Here is a 25,749-nt window from a genome sequence, read left to right as displayed (position 1 = left end):
TTTATATATGGGATTCTAAACCCAGTGGCTCTCAACCTAAGGCTAATATGCCCCCCTCCCTTGTGGTCCCGAGATATTCTAAGGTGGCCACGTGCGAAATTCAAATGAAATGGGGGAGCCACGACAAGCGGTGACGCGGGCCACGGAGCTGTGAAGAAATAAAGCTTTCAAGTGAAAGAATTTGACCGCTTTAAGAATTCAGCAGAGCTGTCTATAAAATCATGGTCTATCTTAACCCATGTGGACCCAGGCTCGGAACCTCATTTCCATAGGGTTGGGGGGGGGGGTCCACATGAGTAGATCTGGTATCATATTTTCGAGAGTGTAAATATATAAGCTGTTATTTCCAGCCTAGAATGGGGGAGGGGGCCCAATAGATCACTTTACCTGGGTACCCATGATGTTGAGACGACCATGCATAGAACCACTCCCCACCGCCCCCCTAAGAAGGAAACTTGAGTTCTAACCCAGGGTAAGCGGGGACCCTGGGTTATTTATCGTCCCTCTCGGTTCGTTGGACTGTCTCGTATTTTCACACACATATTTTACCCATATAATTCGGCTCTAGGTCGGATGATCATGCCACCTTCCCCTTCTGGATCCGCACCTAGCCCAGGGTTCCAGAGATCGATCTTATTTATAAAATTTTTGTTCAACGCAAATTTAGTGTTGACCAAATTCGATAAGTATAAAGGTCTCTCTCCTAGATGAGGGTCGAGGGGGGGGGGGTGCTCCTGAATAAGACGAGGGCCACGAGAAGAAAATATGGTCCAAAAGGGGGGTCGTAGGCTAAAACATTTTGAGAAACACTGTTCTAAACCCCTGACCCATACTTGATTCCCAGGGGCTTCCTAGGTGAGTCGTGCCAATCCACTTACAGTCGCGCTTCTGCACTTAAACGAGCTTATTCAGCTTATTGCGTCACTTGTTTCACAAATTTCGGAAAACAAACAGCCCCATGGGTCGCAAAGCTGATCTTGTTGTTGATTTTAAGTCACGGCTGAAAAACGTTAGGACCCCCCCCCCCCCCGCATACATTCCCATTGGGTTTTCGTCTCCACATACGCTTTTTTTTAGTTTTTCAGCAAGACACTTGTTTTCACCATTTTTATTTTAAAAACTACACTTTCTGTTTTTCCTTTTATAACAGCGATGGCAGCGCCGATGGTTCGTTCTGTATGATGATGGCGAATTGGCTTATTCCGTGGACGAATGCGTAAGTGATAATATTTTCAAATAAAAGTAGAATGTAATCGTTATTAGGATCGAATCTTGGTAATGACGTCTATTGAGGATGTTCGTATACTGATGTAAAATTACCCCCTGGGCCATACATGCTCAACCCATGATCCGCGACTTCATAGTTTTGTAAAACAAATCAACCAAGCGACACAATGCCAGATCACTTAAGTGAGCCCTAGTGCAGTTCTACGTCGTGAAATCAGTCAGATCAGATCACTTGAGTGACCCGCGGCATATTATTTACAGGTCACTTGAGTGACATGCAGCACAGTTCCAGAGCTATATAATTAGGCCCGCGACACATTTTCAGATCAGTAGATCATCATCCACATCACTTCAATAGCGCGCTTACTTAAGTTGGGGGGGGGGGGCGATGAGAGGAAAAAATTTCTGAAGAAGGGGGCGATGGAACAAAAAGTTTTAGAGACCATGGTATAAATCATAGTTTTCCAAACTTTTTGTTCCATCGCCCGCCCCACAATTTTTGCGTTCTCATCACCCCCTACTCAAGGTTACCAAATCCATAGCTTCTACCGGCCTCCTGGATCATTTCATCGCCCCCCCCCCCGGGGCGATATTGCCTACTTTGGGAAACACGGGCATAAACGGTTTCAATTAGCATACCGATTGTTAAATTCAACCACTTCTAATTGGAAAAAACATTGCCTTCTCCAATGAGTCACTTTTCGGAGAGGGGGGGGGGGGGTGAACGACTGCTGCCGTATCGGTGGACCTTTGAGAACATTCTTCAAAAACTTCATGAAGAATATAAGCCCATGATGTGTGTCATCTTTACGATTATTGTCACGTCTTGAAGTTGGTAGAGCTCGATGAGGCGAACTGTTGAAAGCGGGAATTCCACTGGTGCTTATACTACTACTACTCCACCATTCGGAAACGCAAATTCTAATGAATCGGTATATGCCGAAATGTGTGTCCTGAGTTATATGTGTAGCATGGTCCTCACAAGGGGTGGGCTGACAAGGCTCCAGCCCTGGGGCCCGGGAGAATTTTAATTTTTTTTTTGTTTTTTCACGCTATAAATTCATCATAAAAGGGGCCCCCGTGAAAGTCTGGTTGGGGGGCCCGTAAAAGATCCCAGCCTGGGGCCCTGCTTCAGGATGTGGGGCTCTTTAACATGTTGGCAGAGTTGTGCTTCTTTTGTGTTCTGCTACTTTATCGCACACTAATTCGAGTCCGTCACTGTGACAACTCGACTGCCTCAGCGGCTTATGTTATTTACCGGAAGCGAACCCATGGGGCCTGACGGTAGCCTTCATGGTGGCAAGACAACCATCTTACCACTGCAACATTCAACCAACAGCACACTGTGTTTTCTGGTGGTCACCCTCCCAAGTACTAACCGAACGCTGCTTAACTTCGGTGATCGGACGAAAATCGGTGTTTTCAGCATGGTACGGCCGTTTTTATTTCGCTGGTGCTGCCATCTTACTTCCATATTTTGAAATGAAGATGGTAAATGTTTGAATTTTCATTTTATTCTGTCTGTCTGCTCTCTGCGGAGAGACTTTTTTCAAATGGGAGGGCGGTTCGCACTCACACTTCAAAGTTGGAAACCCGTAGAAAACCAACTATAGCCGACCACCACTGTGCCGCCAACAGGGTTCGAACTCTTTTAAAGACTGCATGCAGACAAAACGCCAGTTTACCAGTGCAGCCTTTGGTTATTTAGTTTTACCTCCTCCTTACTGAAGAAAGCTTTACTTACGTTCGATAGGAAGGGAACCGATTTTTGTGATGGTTAGTCCTTATACATGATTGAGTAAGAACCACAAAAACACTGAGCGGTTGACAATATTTTTATTCATCCACGACTATCTTCTCAAGAACTTGTCGATTGACCTTCGAAATAGGGCGAGAGAGCGATTCGGTGATCAGAACAAGAACTCCCTCTTTATGACTCGCTTCACCCAGGCGGACCATGACTCTGGCTCCTCCGGTTGTTCGGCCATGTTGCCTGTGGTTTGTTGCACCACGAACGGCATTGCGCCTGCTTCCAGAGGAACAGCTGCCTCATTGAACGGCACTGCGCCTGCGTCCTGCGGAACAGCTGCCGCATTGAACGGCATCGCGCCTGCGTCCGGCGGAACAGCTGCCACCACGACGTCGTGCATCGGGTAGAACTCGTCGATTCCCATCTGCTGCTGCTGCTCCATCAAGTCACCGTTGCCAGGATTCGCTGCCAGGATCCCGTCGCCATCGCCGACGTTCATTGCCATTGGCTGTTTTTGTTGCTGCTGCTGTTGAGCATCGCCGAATAGTCCAACGGCGTATGGAACGGCACCCGAAGTCGGGTCGAAACCTGGTGCCTCTCCGTTTCCGTCGGCACTGTCCATCATTTTGGGGGCGTGCAACTCGTTCTCTCGTTGGGCTTCGAGTTGCTTCCTCTTATTCTCGGCCATCTCCTTGTCGAAGCGGTCCAGCTTCATCATCACTTCGCGCTGAGTGTCGTTGAGCCTGTTCCTCGTGCGGATGTTGTCGTTCATGGTCAGGATCTGGACGTCGATTAGAGCCGTTCGTTCCGCATCGGGATTGCCCTCTATCTCGGCCTGCAATCACACACATAGAAAATCGAGCTTCAGAACAGGTGCAAGAACTCGCTACTGCGAGGGTGGCCATCGGAGGCACCGACATGAAAAAAAAAAAATTGGGGAGGTCAATTTTTCCTTATGTACGGGACTCAATCCCCTATGCAGGAGGGAAGGGAAGTGGTACGATGTATTTTATACTCATTGGGGGGGGGGGGGGTTAAATAGCCTCAGCCCCCAAATTTCGACACCTACGGTGGCCATGCATATTAGCAATAATTTTGTGAAATGATTTTACCCATGAAGCCGAGGACACACGTCTAACCAGCTGGCACAATATATTCCAAGTTTGGTCGGGGCGAATAGTCATTATAGTGTCAATTGACGATGATCGTCGACTTCACCGCACAGCAACTTCAGTCATATATCGCCATACGGCCATTTCCAAGCAGTGGAGTTGGGGGGATGAAGGCGTCATTTATGGTTGGTCGCTCCAGGCTGGGCAGGTCAATAACTTGTTTCTCATGTTCTTTCCCGGATTCGAACCCGTGGACCTCGACGGTAACCTTCATAGTGGAAGACGATATCTTACCACTGCTCCACTCGATTTCGTGACTATGATCATCTGGAAGGTAAGCATAATAGTTCCTTGTCCTGTCCCGGAGGAGTACAATTGGATTTTGTAGGTCAACGCTGCCAATAGGAGTACGGATCAAATACGAGAGGTCTGCGAAGGTAATAACAGGCTGGTCGATGGGAACGACCAGGACCTCTCCAGTAAAAGTCGAACATTGCATATATTCGCCAAGGAGCATTAGCCTCCAAGTTGGGCCAGTGTGTAGCCAGCTTATGCCGCTGTTTCATTGCAGCAGCAGAGGGAGGCAAACACTAGAGGTAAATATTTGCGAAAGACTATTAGACCCTATGCATATGGGCCCTAGCTTAAGCCTAATTAGGCATGAGCAGCTGAAGAGAACCAGGTATACATTTCAACAAGCAGATTGGCTTAACGATAGGTCGACCAGAATTGCACAAAACGAGGACTTCCAGCCAATTTTCGGCGAGTATCGCCAGGTTACTGCCTATTAACCACCATTGGGTACGTATACATTATATGTTCCCGGACAACTAACTCGAGACACTGGTCACTCCACTCAACTACGACCGTTGGGTTACCCAGGCACTCGACATTACACATCATTCGAGACAACGGCTCAAGGATGAAACCGATTCGAAGAACGAACCCTGTCCAAAAAAGGGGCCGAGGAAAAAGAAGTCCGGGAGAAGTAGAACCATACTCTTCTAATGGTAAGATACGGACTACACTGAGGGGATTGATGATTAAGTCGGTATTCAACGAAATTATTTCAACTCACCATCTTTTCGGACAAAGCTGTCTGGTTCCTGGTGACCGCTCTCCTCGTCAAATACGAATATTTCTTCTGCAAAGACACACACACAAAAAAAGACGACAATAAACCTCAAGAAATGAATATAATGTTATACAACGTGGAATGAGATATACTAGCAATAATTACAACAGTGGTCACACTCACCTTGTCGTTGTTTTCCATGGCCGCGTCCTGGATTTAGAAATTTTGACGCTGTGGGACCGAACGATTTTTTTTTTTTTACTTTTCCCGGTAATTTTATTTTTGAATTTTGACGAACTTCCTACGAATGAACCGATCGTTTTCAATATCCGAAGTGAAGTCTTCGATTTTGATCTAAAAGTTGCTCGCGGGATTCGAGACGAGCTCGCGATCCGTCCATCCATATATAATATTCTTATCCGAGTTTGCAAAATTGGAAGAAAACGCATAGCCATTCCGAAGGCATGGACGACAGTCTATTTCGGAATGACGTCGTAGGTTTTGGTTGGGAGTGTTTTAAGGCACCTGGAATGGTTTTAGGCTTAACCCATCGGCCAAGTGTGGCGCTCGAAGCCATCTGATGTGGCCCGCGACGTCAAAGCTATGTTTGTAAAAATTAACTAAGCGGCACGTTCCCACATCACTCACTTAGGTGACCCGCTGCACATTTCCTTATCAAGTGGCCCACGACACGTTTTTAAACGAATCAAGTGGCTCGCACTCTCAAAAAGGTTGAGCAACCTTGGTTAACGGAAACTTGGCCCCCGACATTTGACCTCCTCGCACGTTTCGTCACCGGGACATTTCGCTCCGACCGGAGTGGGTAAGTGACCATATAAGTTACCAACTGAGTGGGTGGGTGAACCGGTGTGAGGAACCGGAAAATTAATCGTCACCATTTCGCAATTTGCACCGAAAAGAAAATTCACCCCCACTCATTTAACTGGCATGCCAATTCAATGACAAAGTAACTGAGCCGGTGAGCGAGTCAGTGAGCAAGTGAAAGATTCAGGGAGTTGGTGAGTAACAGATGAGCAAATGAGTGAGTCACTCGCGTGCGGTAATTCGTTCATACGGCCATTCATCACTTGATCGCTCACTCAGTCAGAAACTCACCCACTCATTTGGTCGCTCACCCATTTCCCCTGGTCACTCATCATTCGTTATTCAAACTGTCACTCACTTGCTCATTCATACGGTCACCCACTCGGCCATTCGATAAATCGCCTCCTCTTCACTTGGTAGCTCGTACGTTCACACTCTCGGTCACTCATACAGTTGCTCACTCATAAAGTTACTCGGTCACTCACTAGCTTATTCGCTATCTCTTCAGTCACTCACTCGCTAACACATGCGCTCACTCGCCCAACCACTCACTGGTACCGGTGAATTTTCCATAAATCACACCAGGTGGCTAAATGAAGGCGGATACTCACCCCACTCATTTGGTCGCTCATACGGTCACTCATCATTCGTTATTCATACTGTCACTCACTTGCTCATTCATACGGTCACCCACTCGGCCATTCGATAAATCGCCTCCTCCTCACTTGGTAGCTCGTACGGCCAATCATACAGTTGCTCACTCATAAAGTTACTCGGTCACTCACTAGCTTATTCGCTATCTCTTCAGTCGCTCACTCACCCAACCACTCACTGGTATCGGTGAATTTTCCGTAAATCACAACACGAGGTGGCTAAATGAAGGCGGCGCTGCATCAAATTGCGACTTCTCGTGTGAGCAGTCAAGAGAGACATCGTCCACATTATACGTCCATATCCGCCCCTTCACGCGTATTTTCGCCTCACAAGATATTTTATTACAATACTAGTTGAATTTCTTTCAATTCTGGTCCTCTCTTTTCTTCTTTGCATTTCCTTCCTGGATTAAATATAATTATTTACAGCCCGGAAGTTTATTGTTTCTGTCGGTTTTTCTTCTTTGTATGAATTGGAAACTTACACACGGAACTTTACAGAAGGATAGAGCTTATGGGTTAATCCTTCTTTTCTACCAGAAAGAAATGCAGAACAATGGCCAATTCGAGTTGGAGTGCACACGAGTTATATTACGAACGTTTTTTTGTTTTTATATTTTTAAATGTTCTTTAGAATTGGCACTTGAACTAGACCCCGCGGTTTAACCTTTTCCCGAGAATTCGGGTTATTTTTTTTAGAATTTCTAATGAGTGGTCATACGTTGGTCACTCATTATCAGAAAAGATGATTATATCTATCTCTCTCTCTCGTAAGAGTGAAAGTCCCGTCGGGTCACCTTCCGCGTGTGTTTATCCGCTATCACTGGAATTAAGTGCTGATATTATTATCAAAGTGCATCGATCAAAGCAGCGCGTCTCTCAAGATGTCTGGAATAATCTTAGCTTTCGAGCGTTTGAAACTCGCTTGATTAAGAAGTTTATGCTAATATAATGAGAGGCCTGGTCAAGAGAAGAATGAGAGGATACAGTCTGTGCCCCGCTCAATCAGTCAACGATTCCAGTACGCAATATCCGATTAAGCGGGGTATCCGATTAATATGGGGAGCAATTTTCGTTATTTTATAACGTTAGTATACCTTGTATATTGAAAAACTGTTGAAGAATCAATATTAATAAAGGTTCTCGAATAAATCAGACATTAAGAATGAAATGAAAATTATATTTCATTATAATGATCACAATACTTAAGATCTTTACTTTTCATCAGTAGAGTTAGCGTCCTCTATTCGCTCAACAGAGAACAAAAGCAAAATAATTAAATGTATGTATTGAAGACAACTCGAATACTTGGAGGCCAGTACTTACTTTAAATGTATTTATTTGAACCCTATATGTGTGTAGTAACATATTTTTTCCCATCAATTCACAAATGTTTCATTCACCAAAACATATGTGTAGTTGTTGGTATGTATTATCAGTTGACGCGTATAATATTTAATTGAGCAAAAAAATTGCTAAGATTGTCATATTTAAGCGCAAAACCTAAACATTGTCTCTATGGGAGACATTTTGGTGCCGGAGGATTTTATCCGTTTGACCGGGTGTCTGTTTATACTTTAACTGATTAAGCGACGCCGACTGTAGTACAAAGTCAATAATTTTGAGAGTTTGTTTTGCGTATTTGCTTTCTCAGCTCGTCGAAGTTTTTTCTTAAATATAAAATTTGAATAGCGTGATGACTGCGGCAAAGTAAGCAAATGCCATAGTAAAGTTAAGAATTTATTTTGATAGCTATTATACCATACATAAGGGGCCATTCAAGTATTACGTAAGCAGATTTTCAGCCATTTTTGACCCGCCCCCCCCCCTTGTCAGCAGCTTAGAATATTTCATGTCTTCAAAAAGGGGTGGTTGATAACGTAAACAACCTTCTCAAACCACCCTCCCCCCCTTGCCATCAAAAGTCAGCAAATCCGAAACCCCCCTCCCCCTCGATGCCGACGTAATACTTGAATGACCCCTAATTGCTAACACTGTCACATTACCTCAAATAACGGAATTTATATGTAAAGAAAGGGAAAATATGTTTCCGAGGCCCGAACGTACAAGTAATGTACCCTGGGTGTCAAAATGAGTAAATACGCGGCGTCAGATTCCGAAAAACATCGTGTAGACGAGTATTTTGATATTTAACATGAGTGTGTGTGTTTGGGGGGGGGGGTGAGTTTCTGAATACCAACCTCATAAATCTCCCCCCAAAATATTAAATACAGTCGAATCCCGTTTTAACGGATACCGATGCAGCGAAAATTTCGTTTTAATAAAAACTTTTCTGATCCCCAGATAAGTTTACATAGGAACAATGCAAATACCCTAGAATTCCTTTAGAACGAAATTTCGTTGTAACGAAGTGATTTCTCCGGTCTCTTGGAGTTCGTTATAGCTGGATTCAACTGCATTTAATAGTTTGTCTCGATCTTCGGAATCTGCGGGAATCTCTGCGAAAAAAAAACAAAACCGCTGCGCGTGCCAATTGGGACACCCTGTTCATACTAGTTGATGGGGGAAGAACCATTTCAAAACAAACCACATGGAAATTGACCACCAAGGGTGTTCAACGTTTAAAAGAGTGCGGGCCACTTCATTGATTTGAAAAAGTGTCGGAAGCCACTTGATTGAGTGATCTGGAACAGCGACGCAAGTTACTTAAAAAATTATCTGTAAACGTGCGGCGGCCCACTTTAGTGATCCGGAATTGTGTGCTGTGTAACTGCGCCGCTTGCCACTTCTCTGGAATGGTCGTGGATTAATTATATCATCTGAAAATGTGCTGCGGGTCGTGAGTGATCTTGGATTAAGCAGTGGGGGGTAGTTTTTCAAAAAAACTATTGTTTTTTGGAACATTGCCGCGGTGATGAGTAAATGTGCTGGAGGTCTCATACGTGATATGGAACTGTGCTGACTGTCGCTTTGGTGCTCTGTAACTGTGCTGAAGGGTAGTAAAGTGCTCTGTAACTGTGTCGCAGGTCACTTAAGTGCTGCTCTTGAACTGTAAAGCGTGTAGCTTAAGTGCTCTGGGGCTGCCTCGGTTATCTGTAAATATGCTGCGGTCACTTAAGTGACCTATGACACAGTTCTAAATCACTTAAGTGATATTTAAATACGCCTTGGGTCACTCTAGTGATCTGGAAATGTTCCGCTTAGTTCATTTTTACATCGGAAGACTCCGAGGGGGCCACATCTCCTTTTTTCGACTGGCGTACGTAATTTTTTGTCCGTCGCCATCGAATTTCCCAACACTTTTTAGAACAACGCAGTACATGTAAATGGTCCTTTTCGCGCGTAAAGCGTTTTTCCTTTGCTAATTAGCATTCGATATCGGGAGATCACTGTGATAAACCATGACCGCGTGACTAAAACGTGACCGTGTATGCAGAAAATATTTGACACGGAAACCTTCATTTCCGAGGTATCGGGAAATTTTTTTTTTTTTTTGGTTCACCTCCGCTTCGGAGAAACAATGTTATAGCATGCGTGTGGGTGCATTACGAACACGGCTTATTCTATGCACCCGCTTTTTAGATAATAAAAAAAATATACTGATGTGTCAAGTTGTTATGTGTCGTAAGCTAAATCACCCGTGTGAGGTAAATCCTCGAATCGTGACCGTGTATAAGGTGTGGAAATTGTTTTTTTTTTTTCCTTTTTACCTGTGACACGACGATAAATGATTAGATCACGTTATTATATCTGCGTATGGTGTCTTCTCCTGCACGCGATGGTAATGTTTTTTTTTGTTTTGTTTCTTTCATGTCGCACCTGCGGTTTTGCCGTGAACTCGTGAATAATTATTTTCATAATTCTCTGAAGAGCAGGCTATGAAAACATTTGTTTTTTTCGCATTATACAATTGAGAGGTTACTCATATCTACAGCGGAAAATTCATTGGAATCTCATTTGTACGCTCACGGGTTGGGTAAAAACTTTGTAGATTATGTATATAGGGGCCATTCAAGTATTACGTAAGCAGATTTTCAGCCATTTTGCCCCCCCCCCCCTTGTCATCAAAAGTCAGCAAATCCGAAACCCCTTCTCCTCGTCGATGCTGACGTAATACTTGAATGACCCCTTAGAGATACTTGAAAGAGAGAGAGAGATCTGGATCCCAGGGACATATAATAGATTACAATATCTTTTTATATAGTGTAGGCAGCAAATCGGCGTATCTCAACCGGGGATTCCCCCCTAGACATAGCTAGGGGTAGAGATGGATTTGCGTGTTTGTCGCCTATGGGCTGCACGAATTTTGCCGCCCTTCTGTCACTATATAGTCTTTAGTCTGATTTTCTCATTCCTCGAATTCGCCACCCTGTGCTCTAACTCGCTTCGTACCCACTCCTGTTAATACGAATGTCTCTGTCGGTCACTCTTTCGATCATTCACATGCTCAAACACTGTTTTTGTCACTAACATTCTCCGCACGCTGTTTTGGTCACTCACATGCTCACACTCTCTCTAGGTTACTCATATGCTCACATACTCACCAGGCCTGTTTTGGTCAAGGAATCAACTCTTTCTAGATTTAAAAAAAAACAAAAAAACTTATAAAGACGTATTTTGTAATGAAAATAACCTCTAAAAGATGTACTTTTCAAAGTAAAAGAAATTGAAATGTGGATTCAAGGGATTTTTTTGACAATATATTTGCAATGTTTGTTCCCCAATATATCTCCATATAACCCTCTATGATATGGGTTTCCAAGTGGCAGCTTTTTTGGGGTTCCGTATGATCAAACGACACAGAACCCTTAAAAATCAAGAAACCCGAGAGCTTTCAAAGAAGAAAAACTCTGTTGGTACACTAATACTCGCAAAGTTAATCTTTATTTTGAATTTTAACGAGATGGTGGCTTTTAAAAAAAACCAGGAGCTTGAAAGAACAGCATTAGTCAGGGAAAGGAGCGTTGTGTCCGTCAGTTTATACTGCTTTTTCCGAACTTTCCTCTGGTTTTCGAATTCAAATATATCTGCGAACATTGCACTATGAAATGTGCATTCCCCCCCCCTCTCAGACAACTTTCTAATTGGGCTTTTGAGGACAGGGTGCCCGTATAAAAAGCAAATTTTTATATTCTAATAACTATATACAACCCATTGCAACATGAATGACGTATCTGCGTTCTACGCGTTATTTGGATAATTTTTTCTAATTGGATATGTGCTTCTAGGATCAACGGTTCGCCAGTAAAATGCGGCAAGAGGAATCAATCACCCTGTATATGTAACAAACATCACTGGACTGGAACTATTGCTGTAACCTACCAAACAAAACTGTTGTGATTCTTCGACTGATATTGATGACCGGTCTCATTAGGATTGAGATTGCGGGTCACATCAGATGACTTCGAGGGTCACATTTGGCCCGCGCTTCATATGTTGAGCTTGAGCGTGTATGGCCTAGTTGATAGTGGGTGAGATTAAATAACAATTTTGGGGGTTGCTGGTACACCGTCTTGGTCCATATCAGTTTTTCTCGCCAAGTCGTTTCTGTTGTGTTGCACACTGCAAGCCTAAATTTTAGGATGTCAAAGTAGCACTGAATATCAGTTAACAGGGCTGCAACTAGGTGCTTGGTCAGCAGGGGCAAGCGCACATTTTGGTGCCCCCAACCTGATTCTCTCGAGTTGCGACCCTGCCGATTAATTAATTATAATATTACAATGTCAATATTATCTTCTTGAATTTTATGGTAATACTGAGGAACGCCAATTCAGAAAAGATGCCAAAAAAAAGTAAGTTTGGCCAGTGCCTGATGATTACCTCTCGATATAACGATAACCTGTCTTCAATAGTATTTTTTCTTGTTCCTCAGAGAATTTTTATATCGAGGCTTGCGTATTAAGATCTTTGTGGTTCCACCTATCACTCATTTTTTAAATATTTCATCAAATCACAAAGTATGTATATAGTCTTCAGTGGTTAAAGCTGCTGGATAGAAAAAAGTGCATCAACATAAAATCTTTTATCAAATATTAGATAAAAAGGCTAACTTTGATTAAAAATAACTTTGACGAGAAGCAGGTGTTTTATCAAAATCGACCATTACATTATCGTATTTCGTGGTCAAACTTATTTTATAAAAGATCTGTTTCAAAGAAATTTTATAGTGTAATATCAGTGCATCTGAAACTATCTGAGAAAGTACATTGGTACAGATGTTTCCTGTCATCTTTCTTAGATGGCATCCATCGCAGATGTTTGATGTAATATCCCAGAACAACATTACAAGACGGAGAAATAGCAATAGCCCGAAGTCATCTCTGATCAGGAAGAAGCTTTTCTCTAATGTTAAAAAAAAATATATCTCTTCTCCACCTGCTCGAAATCTTTCTCTTCCCCGTGTTTTCTGTTCCATCTACGGAAGAGTAATAACCTTTTGAGTGTGTATAAATCCATAAGTGTGAGTGCGTGTGTGATCGTATAGCAGAATGATGTTCTTAAAAAATATATATATATATGTAAATCTAAAAGCAATTTTATACTGATGATTATCTGTCAATCCCTAATGTTTTTTTTTACTACCTGTGCGCTTCTCGTAAACAGCCCGAAACGGTGCCTCAAGCCGTCATCGACATGAACTGCGTTCTGGAAGTCGCCGATGCCGAGAACATCACGGGCAACCAGTTCTCTTTGGCCATTACGCTGCCTGAAAAAGTGCATTTCGTCAAGGGGACCAGCAAAGAAGAGATCCGAAAGTAATAAGATGATTCTCATTTGCCACATTAGTTCTGAATATGAACTTTTTTTTGCGTGTGTGTGTTCAGTTCTTCTAATTTTTTATTCGAGATAATACAATTTTAATAATTCTGTGACACATTTTTACGGAATGAACCATATATTTTTAGAAAGAGAAAATGTTATTTTAGAGCTGCGCCGTTTCAACAGCATCATTGGGGGGTGAGTGCAAAGTGATGTTTTGGGGGACCCTCCCCCCCCCCCCTACTCAGTTGGAAGTGCCTGTCTACGGTACTGGATTTTCCTATATTCTAAATAAGGCCTAGGGCCCTAAAGTCTGCAGAGGGCCTCAATTTTGTTTTTTAGAGAAATTTCTCAAAGTTCAAATTTGAACACATTGAATTAAGAAGTTTAGAATTTTGTTACCTCACTATCATAATGTGACTTTCACCCCTTCCTTGTTCAGTAGTTTTGGTCGGTAACGGCCCCATTGCCTTCAATAGCCCAGGGCCCCATCAAATCTAAATCCGGCCCTGCCTGTCCACCTATTTAAACACTTCCTCTCAAAAAATCATGTCATTATCACAAGGCTCTATTTTAGGGGAGTTCTCAAATTAAGTGTCAGCATCAATTTTCTTTAGTTCTGGGAGAATAATGGTGTCCGTGAATTTTAAATATAAAGAAATCAATTGCTGAATGTGCGCAAACATGAAAAGTATGTATTGCATTTGTATGACGTTGTATTCGTATAATCATGCCCGCCCCCCACATCTTGTAGCAGGACTGGGAGACCCCCCCCCCCAACTCTAGATTTTTCACGGACTCTCTACAGTGAATTGACAGCGTGAAAAGACAAAAAAAAAGTGATAAGATGCCATGGAACTCTGATATACAGTCGATCCCGCTTATAACGTTTTTGAAAACCGCAGCTAAAAAACTTAATAAGTGGGAAATGTTTATATAAGAATTATAACACATAAGTTTCCACCGAGAAGTCCCCCCCCCCCTGGCTACGCCCGTGGTCTGAAAGTCTGTCAAGTTGTGTATGTTTTGTGTCAATGTCACTCCTTTACGGCTTGATTTTGTGTCCATGGATTTCGAAGTGAATGAGAAAGACCGTCGTTTATTCCTTTGTTATATGCAATAGTCTATAACACCAATATGAGAAGATTCATTTTTTTGAAAACTATCTAATAAATGCGACGAATTTTAATAAGACCGCACCGGAAAAAAAGTAACCTCTTATGAGAACTTTTTTCTAGTTCTTATCTAATAGTCTTCCTATTCAGAGACATAACTTCGTTCAACCTTGTGCATTTGAACAGTGATAAGGGCAGTTTATGCTCTGCTCACTATTAAGGTTTAAACGCTAGCACACACATAATCACCATTTTCGTTTCTTTATATGGAAAAAAAAGTACACTGATTTTTAAAGGGAGGAAAAAGCCCGATGTGAATTTTCCGAACGTTTTAAGTGGGAATAGCAAAAAATTTAAACGTTGTATCCGGGGAAAAGTTAACATTATCAATACAGGAAAAAAGTTTAGTTCATGAAAATTAGTCGTACTAAGCGGGAAAACGTTCTAAGCAGGAACGCTGTAAGCGGTATCGACTGTAATTACAATAAAGTGAGTTGTAATGAGCTTGGATCCCATGACTTCCAAGATTATGTTGTCCTTTCTTTCATTTTCGTGCACTTTTTTTCGGTTCTCGAACTTTTGTCATTGACTCCCTTGCCCTACTCGACAATAATCAGCGATTTCCCAATGAGTCACTTCAAAACGCAGAACGGGCACCTATTAATATCACCAACTCGTCGCGATGCACATTTTGAGAACCAATGTTTTTAGAGCTTTTTCTAAGAAGTTGGCTTCTAGCGTTCCCATAATTTGTTTGTATGCAGTGTATGTAACTACTCCTTTTATAAAATATGTTAACATCTTCAGGTGGCTTGACGTACTTGCACGTTTCCCTCGCAACACTGTGTGTGGAAAGTACAAGAGAAATGCAACCTTTCCAGGTGTCAAATCTGTGTCAACGATCAAAACTGAAAATGTGAGTCATTATGAATTACTATGATTTTTTTTTCAATGATTGAGCTACTAAGAAAACAATTCTAGGATCTCATTATAATCCAATTAAAACTTCTGCAATGCCTGAAAATTATTCCAATATTTTCGTGTTGATCTGAAGTGATAAGATATTATATTCACAATTATCACCTTTATTATAATATCATGATATAATTTCAAGCCTGATTTTTAAACTTTTCGTTTCTATTGACTATTTCCTCATGAATTTCATTGATTTTATAGAATTTCACTGACTGGGTGAACAGGAGAGAAACTGTGCAAGTTCACGAATACCCAAAGACAAACGGCTACGTCAGTAGGAAAACAAATGCTCAAAATTCATCTGTAAAATATGAACCAGAGGACGTTATCCCTACCAAAGATACAAACTGCTCAACTCCAAAATCTTGCTTGGATGAAGCACGCCTTAATAGGAGCTCCGCTTTCATCAAAGACAAGGGCTCAGTCAACTGCAAGATGATGAATAAGGATTCTTATGGTTTACTTAACTCGTCGCCAAACTCGAGCGTTAACGCCATGTGTCACAAAAGTTAGTAACTGCCAATGTTTTCTTGTAATCTTTTATGAATATTTCATGTTAAAGATAAGGAGATTAACTCTCTTCCCATAGAGGCTTTTGGCAACAAACTTGGATGATATGTATTTCAAGTATCGGTGATAAATCTCAAAAACTGGTTCCCTTGTTTGCATGTTAGAAGAAATAGAGGTGAGGTGGAGAAACCTGAGTGCAGCAAATTTTTCTTTTGTGATCAACTATAATGGGACTATAGACGCTGACCTTGTATGACCTTCATCAAAAGAATGAACTCTCTCTCTTCGTGATGAAGGTCAGAGGCTATTTTTCTATGGTCACACTCATCCTTCACCTTCCCTGCATTATTTTTCTGCCCCATGTATATACAGCATCTTGTAGAAAGATACATTTTATGGAGGATCATGTATTAAACAGAAGTATAGACATATGGAGAAAAAACTTCCATTCATAGGATTACAATGAAGCTTCGCGATTGTGAAAAAGAGGTAAAGAAAACATGGGAGAGCTGGACTGAATTTCTTTCATTTGTGCTAGGCCAAGATCTCATCCCTGGTCGTTAGAGGGGTTAAAGTTTAACACGACCACTGTTTGTTAGTCGCTGCTGTACCAGGTCTTGATAGTGGTTGTGTCAATCAGCAAGATATTCTAATATAGAAATCACATTTTATTTTTCCTTCATTTAATATCTCAAACATTTCAGTGATGGCACGTGCGTTTTATCGTATACTTTGCTGTTATTTTTAAATGATACAATGTCCTAATCTTTCGACTTGAATTTTTATTACCTATCCACATAACTTGATTTTTTTTTACAAGCCATCTACTTTTAAAAGAAAAACAATGACCAGGCCATGCTGTTGCAAAGGTTCTCAGAATCACGACTAGACTATTCTACAACAAACTCCAATGGCCCAATCTCCATGGCTACTACTAGAAAATCGGTATTGGCTTATATAATTTTCTACATGTGATTGATATGTTGGAGCCTAGGGATGACACAAAATTTTCCGATTTCAAGACAATGTGTCTTCCAAAATAGAAAAGAATAGTTAAGACTGGGAAAAGAGTTAAGACTGGGTAAAAACATTAAACAGAATCATTTGAAAAACAAACACACATTCTTGGCTCACAGAATTTTGACTGGCCGTTAATTTTTTCTCCCGATTTGTTTTTTCAATGTAAATTTGCTTTTTGTTAAAACTTATTTTCAAATATTGTATGGTATTTACAGGTCCAACGAGAAGTATGAATGGTAGTGTCTTGTCTCCTTCGAGCTCAAAATCTGATATTAGGTAACTGTGATTTTATTTCTTTCATGTACAAGGTGTCCCATAAATCCATAAAATAGTATAAAAATTGAAGGAATTAATGTATTTCAATGTGGTCTGTGAAAAAGTTGTTTTCAGGAAAGGGTTTTTTTGGTACTGGCAAAAATGTTTAGTTTGAATTTTTGTCGATAGAGGGCACTGCATGGAAATGAATCACAGAATTCTGGATCTGAACCCTTTTTGATCTCTTCGGTATCAGAAACGTTTGTAAAGCTTCGGGCGATGATCCATAGCTGAGGTGAAACAACTTCACCAGTGTAATGCTTTATCCACCAATGTAAACATCGCAATAAAATCTTATGTAAGTGGTAATAACTGGAAAATTAAGAAATGAACTGTTAATCGTATGTAGCGAGGGAAGAAGAACCCGCAAGTCGGCGTCCCCTCCCCGAAATGCGAGAAAATGACTAAAAAAAGAGGGAAAGGAGACTAAAATATATGGCTAGATCTATTGCTCTATCACTTTGGTCCACCCCCTTCCCGAAATGCAAACGGCCCCCTAGGAATGAAATGTATGGCTATGGGCCTGTCATACAAACATCAGGCTATTATCATAAACAGTGAGCTGAATTTTTCATTCAACTTTAGTCATTCATACTGATCATATTCAAGTAAATTTAAGCTAATATTCTTAATTGTACATGTAGACCCTTAAAAAAAAATTTCAATAATTTGACTATAGCTCTTGTTTCATTTTTGTACAGCAGAGAGCTTTCCAAAGAAAAGTTCATTCAAGTCAATGACACGTGCCAGAAATACACAAAACATGAATCAAAAGAAAACAGGAGACATCATAGTCGCTCTGACATCACACACATGATACCCTCTACTGTGCAAGAGAATGGAGAAAAACCAGACTGGAAACGTATATCTGTTGATATCGATGCTATGAGAGGTGACAAAAACTATAACATTCACAACCCCATCTACATGCTGATGGCAGATTCAAGTTCTGGGAAACAGAAGTTGGAAACGTCCTATGAGAAATACATTAGGGCAGAAAAACCTCATCTATTGCAAAGGCAGAGTAGCTTCGGTCGAAGAAGTTAGTATCTTAATGATTATTATTTCTTTACATGCAATTTATTTTCAATGAATTTTTGTGCTTAGTTTAAGAGGAATTCATCAACTGATAATGTTAAGGTATGAGTAATTAGGCTCATTCAGATATCGGAATACTATATGTGACCTTGATGATTTAACCTCAAAACATTTTTTTCCAGGCGAACTACTCAGACAAGCTTCAACGTGGCTAGAAGATCATGTAGATAGTGGTTTCAGAAACAGGACCATTCATAAATCTGCGTCTGTGCCAAATGCTGTGATATCCGAAAATGAGAGCCATCTCAAAAGCAACACGTTTTATAATAGTCACTTTTTATCTGGAAGGAAATCTAAACACCTTGTGGAATCGAAGTACATCATGGAAAATGGCCATAGGACAGTGTCCATTGTAAGTTTACTTTGAATCAAATAACTCAAATGTCCATGAACAAGATTATCTTTATTCAATTTGTCCATTCTTACTCTTTTTATTTCAATGCTATCTTTAGATACTTAATGTACAGCGAAACCTGTCTTAAACACAATCAAAAGATAGCCTAGTCTGTGTGTCTGAAGATTAGTGCTTTGATGTGCACCTTTCATAAAATGGAAATCTGCCTAAAATGGAATATTCAGTCTCTTGAAGTTCAGTTTCGAACAGGTTTCACTGTATTTTTTTTTTTTTTCCATATCATTAAGTAAAATTCTAGAACAAATGTTATTATAGTACGCTGCTTAACCCAATAAAGTTGTATATAGCATATGTTATATCACATATTCATTTTGGCTTAATTTGCATCATTGTTTCCACGAGATCCTTGATGGATCAGGGAAGAAATGAATAACTACTTGGATTTCTTTCTAATGAGGTCTTTAGCAGGGGTATTTAACCTTATGGAAATCACTGGCACTAAAGTGTGGCCATCTAAGTTGTTAAATAGGCAGCAGCAATGAAATAAAATGAATGATTTCCAATTTTGAGTGTTGTAATGCAGGTTTTGAACAGAAAGATTTTAATTTTTGCAGAGGACACTGATTGTAGCTTTCACCAAAGGCTTGTTGACATTCACAGCAGAAACTATAATCAAAGGTCCCAATCAAAATAATCTCTGTTCAAATTATAGTGAGGTGTGAATTACAATATAGGAGTGGTCCCAAACCAGAACTCTTAGTAGGTCGTTTTCAATGATTTTTTTAAAGTGAATTTTAGTGGGGGGGGGGGGGATTGAAAACATATAATATGTCGATCCCTGGGTCTCCAACCTATAGTCCTGTCACCCTCCCCCTTAAGAGAATTAAAATATCAGGTTTAATGCACAATATATATATATCGGCAAAATTGAATTCAGAAATCTCTAATTCAATCTGAACGATTACAATGCGATTTACCAGCTTTTAGCGGTCAGTTTTCACGCCCATGGAATAGAGCTTCAATGTATTTTCCTGTGTGCATTGTGTATATCAACACTGTAGCATGTGCTTAAATTGTACGAGTTCTAGAATAGCTGTGATTGGTTCAGAATTTCATATCATAGAATAAAGACCTGCATCGAATTTCTGTTCAGTATTAATGTTTTTGTTTGATATTCGATTGCAGGAGCGAGGTGATCCAGATGGATGCAACTTAGATTCTATCCAATCTGTCTGTAGTTTTCCAAACGAAACTAACTCTGAGGTAATTTGAAATGTCTACTTAAACAAACTTAAATTAAGTTCATTTAGGAAGATAACTGACATATTTTTCTATTCCAGTCAATATTACAATCAAAAACTTGTTTTTATTGCAGAGTCTGTCTCTGAAGAAAGGTTGGCTAGTCAAACAGGAGCACAGCAAGTGGAACAAACATTGGTTTGTGCTGAGGAATTCTGCACTCACCTTCTATTCTGATCCTATTGCTGAGGATGCTGGTATACTCGACGGAGTTGTTGATTTACGGAAAGTGCAAAGTGTATCTGAAGTTGAAAGCAATAGCGGCCACACTTTCTGCATAATGGTGAGAACTGATGGTCTTTGTGGTTTCTAATGAACTTTTCACATATTATTTCTATTAAGCTTGATGCAATTATTTACTCTGACTGTGTTTTTTAACACTATTTTTTTTTCAGATGAAGGACAATGCGAAGCTCTTTTTATCAGCAGTCACTGCAAAAATGCGTAACAACTGGATACGAGCAATTCTGCATGTAGCTAAACTGAAATCCATAACCATTGAAGACGGCACTCGGAAGATAGGAAGTCAAAATTTGCTTCAATCTCCAAAGGAATCTTTCAGCTCACCTCTCACTAGAAATCCATCTCTTTCTAGTGCAGATTCAGAAATTTCACCAATTAAGAATTTTATAACCGAAGATGGCGATCACAATAGGAATCGACATAATTCAGTAGCATTACCACCTTCTCCGCCGCTCACGAGGACTGCTATTTCTAGAGTGAAGGAACGAGCTCGTAGTAGATCTCATTCCAGATCTCGAAATTCAAGGTTCAATTCGACTGAGATTCATGAATCGGATCCAAGCTATCTTGCAGACAGCGATGATGGTACAACGGATCATTCCAGTTCTAGTCTGTCTAACACTCCCGTGTCTTTGAAAAACGATGAACAGAAGCCTGTGGTATGTTTCTAATTAACATTATTTGTTAAAACAATTTAGAGATTTATTTATGTTTTCTAAATCAATGTCAATGTTCTTTTCTCTGCATGAAAGCACATGATCCCAAATACATGTTAAAGTCAACAATATTATAAAAACATGATCAATTCCTGTGAAATAACTCTAATCACAAAAATATCTAATTGGTAATCAATTTTTTACATTCAGGATCAGCATGTAAATGCGTAATTATTGGATAAAAGTAGTGTTTCAGAAGTTAAAAAGGAAATATTAGTTACAGTAGACTCTCTGTGATCCCGCACATATCACACCAGGGGTACGCTGGATTACCGAAAATGACGGATTACTGGAAGGTCTTTGAAAAAACAAAGCATTGAAATTATTTAAGCCACTGTACGCCAGATTTTTATTATCAAAATGCCATATAAAGCCAAAAATGAACTGACCTTTAGATATGAATTTATAATATTGTATATATATTTTATAAATTTTTGCTGAAATGAGTTTGTATAATGATCTGTACATTTCTTTTCCGTAGAATTTCCAAGAAATTATACTTGATAACTATTATTCCATTGGAGTAAAACGATTGGGGTTGTGGGGGAAGGGGATATATTCCTTGACAAGGTCAACCAACTTTTCCCCATTTCTCAAGCCTTTCAATAATCTTATTGTTTCGACTGCAATGACATTGCACATACAAGAGAAAAAACAGAAATGCAGAGAGAAGACACTATATCACAAGCGAAGGAGGCTGAGAACCAAATCGAAGCAAAGACTGAACTGGTATACACGCGACAGATGAGTAAAAATACTGACTTGTTTTCCCCTATGCAGCAGATGCATGCATATGACATGTGGTGACATTTTCCCTTCTCCACAAGGAGCCTATAGGGGACATGTAGTATAGTCCCTTGAGGCCACACACATAGACTATGCTGCTCTTTTTTTTTCTTTTGGCTTCCTCTTTGCTTATCTTCGTGTTTTTATTTTGTTTGTATATTTGTGGAACATGTTTTTATACATGTTTTTCCTTTAAAAAAAATGGTCTAGTGGGAGAAAATGACCGGTAAGAAAACGCTGCATTACTGGATGGGCCGGATTATCAAGAGTCTACAGTATAACTAAATTATTCAATTTAAAACTATATAAATTTGATATTATATGCAATTTGGGTAAAGTAGTAGTGGTCCTTGGAGATATTTCAGGGGTTTAATGAGGAAAGCAATCAACTCATTGTTTTACATTGCTATATGCTAAATATTATTTTGTGAAGAGGTCTGTGTTCTTCATTTTATTGGCACGAGCGGAGGGAGGGTTCACAGACTTTATGTTATCAGCACAAAGGGTCTGTGTGTTCTAACACAAAAGGCTACGAATAAGAGAGTTTGCTTTTCTCTATAACAATATTTTGAAGTTACTTGTACAACATTTTTTAATATCTCGTTCGCACAATCCACCTTTTATATATTTCAAACACCTCACTAGTTTTTCCCCTTGATTCCCACTCCCTTCCAAAAGTGTCAACGAAGTTACCGTTGTTGCTAATTTTTTTGTAATAGAAAAAATTGTGCTGTGAAACATTTTACAGGGACAACAAATCTGAATTTTATTGATTAACCAATTATAGTTTCATACAGCTAAATAAATTATCTTAAATGCATTTTCTGATGGTATTAGCAACGCCGATTTTGAAGAGATGGAAACAACAGCTTAAATTTGGTGATAACTATAATTTCTTTACTGTGATTTTTTTTTTTTTTTTCTGTAGAATATTTTTCCAATGAGATTTTATTTTTTTTTTTTTTTTGCGGAAGTGATCAGGCATCTCTATAAAATATTTTGAATTTATAATCTTTTCTTGATGCCATCAGTCATTCTTTTATTCTGCTTTTTCACAGGAGACACCTATAAAACGAGTTGATGACAAAAGTCGTCCAGAACGCAGAAGAAGTCTGAAGTTATCAAATTCTGATGTGATATCGTATCCAGATCGCAGGAAAAAAGTTCTTGACATCAAAGATAAGCTCGAAGACTCCTCATGGACTATTTGGCTCGATATATCAAAGTTTTGTAAAGAAGTTGAAGCTAAATTAGATGATATCGAGAAAAGCAATAAGCATATTTTACCACAACACTCCAATAAAAATAATGATTCTGAAATGGTGGTTAGTGGGATGGAGAAGAAAAAAGAAGTGGGACACCTCGCAGTATGCTTGATGAAAGTGGAGAAGAGACTCCATAAAGTTCACAACGAACTAGAAAAGGCTAAAGTTGATCTGCTTTTAAGCAGTCGAGAGAAAGATTTGGAAACTAGCATCAGCAAAAATGTATCCTGTCACTCGTCTGTACAATGCGATGCAGAGGTTTCTGGGATGTCTCCCCAAAACATAGCATTAGCTCAACAGTTAGCCAAAATGAAGGAAGAACAGAAACGTCTGAAGCAAGACTTGAAAGCTGCTCAAGCAACTTCTGATACATTCGAACTGAATACGATTTCTCTTAAGCAAGAGCTCAAGCAGAAAGGTGATCTTCATCAATCTCAGATGGATTTGATGGTAGCCAGAGTTGACGACCTCACCACGAAGCTTCTAAATTCTGAGAAAAATGTGAGATCACTTAGACAAAGGGTGATGAAACTAGAGCAGAGGCAAGAAAGACGGAGGAGCTCACTTAAAGGTAAGGAGGCAGTATCATTGTCAAAAGAATATGAAGCAAAACTTTCAGAGCTGGAACAAAAGATCTCTGCTGTGGAAGTTGCTCTAAAAACATCAGACGAAACAACCAATGGCTCAAATGAGGTATCTGAAAAAGCAGCGAAAGAGTCTACAAGTCTACTTGCAAGATTGCACAATTTGGATAGGAAAGTTAAAGATGTGACAGAGGTTTTCGATCAATCCATTGTGGTTGATGAATCGATCAAAGTTGAAGATTTTGCTAAACCTAAAATTTGCTTGCAAGTGAAACTGGATGAGAATGGTGGTGGTGCTGTTCCTCCAGACACCTGTGATGCTTGGAACTCCTTGTCACTTTCTGCAAGCATGACTGATCTTACCAATACAGGATCGATCAATGAGTCGAAAAGCCAAACTCTTGCATTATCTTTTCAGGACTGTCTAGAAAATTTGAATTACAAATTATCATCTTTAGTGTCTTGGTTGAAAACTAATTTACAGTTGATGTACGACGAAAGATGTTCCTCTACTTCTGATGAAACATCTGTTTCTGTAACTCCTGAAAATTCAAAGACCCTGAGGCATGTAATCAATGCTTTGGAGCATGTTTCAAATGCGCTTAATAGATCTGATGTCATTCGCCAGGAGGTTGATGATATTGCAAAAGATGTGTTGTTCAAAATGGTACTTTTGCAGGAAATCACTAATGTTGTATTTAGGATGAGTAGTTCAGAGAAATACAAGACAGTAATTTTGACTCACCATCTCCAACGAGTGAAGCAAACTGTCTTGGACTTGGAACAGTATCTTGCTCAAAAGTCTAATGTCGTTAGTGTTGGCACACAAAAAATTAGCTTGTGCAATATTGTTGCAAATTTCTTGTTTTATCGTGCTTCACATTCACCTCAAAGAACATTCACATTTTTTGGCGCCGAAAAACTTTATGAAGAAGTGGAAAGCAATAGAAAAAGAATGTCTTCAACAATCTACATATTCAAAGAGAAGTTCTTGGAAAACTTTTGCGCAACCATCTTGGAATTATCAGAAAACTGTGTCTCGGATAAACCATCTACGTCTACTCTTTCTTCATCTGATTTTCATTCGGACACCAAACCAGTTGGTCAAAAACAGTTTCTCTCACATATAAATCATATCATTACACAGGTTTCCCATTCTTTTGTATCGCATATATCAAAATCATTGAACGAAATATATTTTCTCAGTCCTGTTGTTCAGTATAGTGCTAAATGGACAACACACATCTGTAAGTTGCTACAAGAAGAACTGATTCGTTTATCTGCAGAAATCAAAACGATGTGTGTGAAATATCTAGAGAACGATTTTTACTCTGGTAGCAAGTGCGGGGTTCTTATGGAATACATGCATTGCTCTATATGGGAACTCGCTCAGATCATCTCTGTGAATTCTCTCATAGAAGGTACCTTAATCCTCATAAAAGATGCCTTGTACAGTAAGATAGAAGAGCGAAAAGATTGTCAGACCCTCGAAGATAATGGCGAACTTCTATCCTGTGGAAATGAAGAACTTGAAGCATTTCATCATAGTCTTCTTCAGAGGGTACTGGCTTTATTCTCCAATCTACCTTTCAATTCTTACACAAGCACAGGCTGGAGTTTCTGCAACTCTGGTGAAGTTAACGTGGCACATAGAAGCGTTTCCAGTCTGTTGTGCTTCCGGCAGAAACTCAAGAATGCTATGGAGAGTGAACGTAAAACATTTCAAGAGCAGATTGATGACCTCAACAAGAGGCTGAGCTCTCTTAGAGACGAGCAGAAGAAAAGAAACACAGGAGGGTGCAAATCATGTGTGGAGTTGAAACAAGAGGTCAGCTATCTACAGGCAGAACTGGACGAAAGTCAAGCAATCGCAAGATCGGGTGGCGTATGCGAAAAGTGTAACAATCTGAAACTTGAAATACAGAAGTTGATGGAACAACACGAACGGGATACATTTGTTATGCAGAAGCTTGAAGAACAAGAAATAAAGCTGAAGAAGCAGATGCAGGATGTTTTAGAGGAGAGGGTATGTAAAGTTTCGTAGATATATGTAAAGCCTTGTGTGATTATCTGACATAATTTGGACGAGTCCACATCTGTAAATCA

The 25,749-nt window shown here is 40.0% G+C and overlaps 2 protein-coding genes across 4 annotated transcripts in view; one reads left to right on the top strand and one right to left on the bottom strand.

Moving 5' to 3' along the window:
• LOC149076976 (uncharacterized) overlaps positions 1–25,749 on the top strand; it is a 127,105-nt gene that overhangs the window by 88,937 nt on the left and 12,419 nt on the right. For 2 of the 3 annotated variants that reach the window (XM_089244706.1, XM_089244707.1), the window contains exons 4-14: positions 1,151–1,216; positions 13,207–13,358; positions 15,285–15,393; positions 15,654–15,960; positions 17,198–17,258; positions 17,999–18,339; positions 18,518–18,747; positions 19,936–20,013; positions 20,126–20,332; positions 20,445–20,951; positions 22,853–25,669. In XM_089244706.1, coding sequence (XP_089100832.1) covers positions 1,151–1,216; positions 13,207–13,358; positions 15,285–15,393; positions 15,654–15,960; positions 17,198–17,258; positions 17,999–18,339; positions 18,518–18,747; positions 19,936–20,013; positions 20,126–20,332; positions 20,445–20,951; positions 22,853–25,669 — 4,875 coding nt within the window. The remainder of the gene's footprint in view (positions 1–1,150; positions 1,217–13,206; positions 13,359–15,284; positions 15,394–15,653; positions 15,961–17,197; positions 17,259–17,998; positions 18,340–18,517; positions 18,748–19,935; positions 20,014–20,125; positions 20,333–20,444; positions 20,952–22,852; positions 25,670–25,749) is intronic. The other variant, XM_089244705.1, reaches the window with a different exon arrangement.
• LOC149076977 (uncharacterized) lies at positions 3,010–7,204 on the bottom strand. Its single transcript, XM_089244704.1, has 3 exons — positions 5,348–7,204; positions 5,168–5,233; positions 3,010–3,812 (listed from the first exon to the last, which is right to left on the bottom strand). The coding sequence occupies exons 1-3, from the start codon at positions 5,363–5,365 to the stop codon at positions 3,138–3,140; spliced, it is 759 nt and encodes a 252-aa protein (XP_089100830.1). The 5' UTR covers positions 5,366–7,204; the 3' UTR covers positions 3,010–3,137.

The sequence above is a fragment of the Pholcus phalangioides genome, unplaced genomic scaffold (genome assembly GCF_987345545.1).
Source record: "Pholcus phalangioides strain wild (caught in Gottingen) unplaced genomic scaffold, Ppha-v1.0 ptg000015l_1, whole genome shotgun sequence".
NCBI lineage: Eukaryota > Metazoa > Arthropoda > Arachnida > Araneae > Pholcidae > Pholcus > Pholcus phalangioides.
This window is presented reverse-complemented; position numbering and strand designations above follow the sequence as displayed.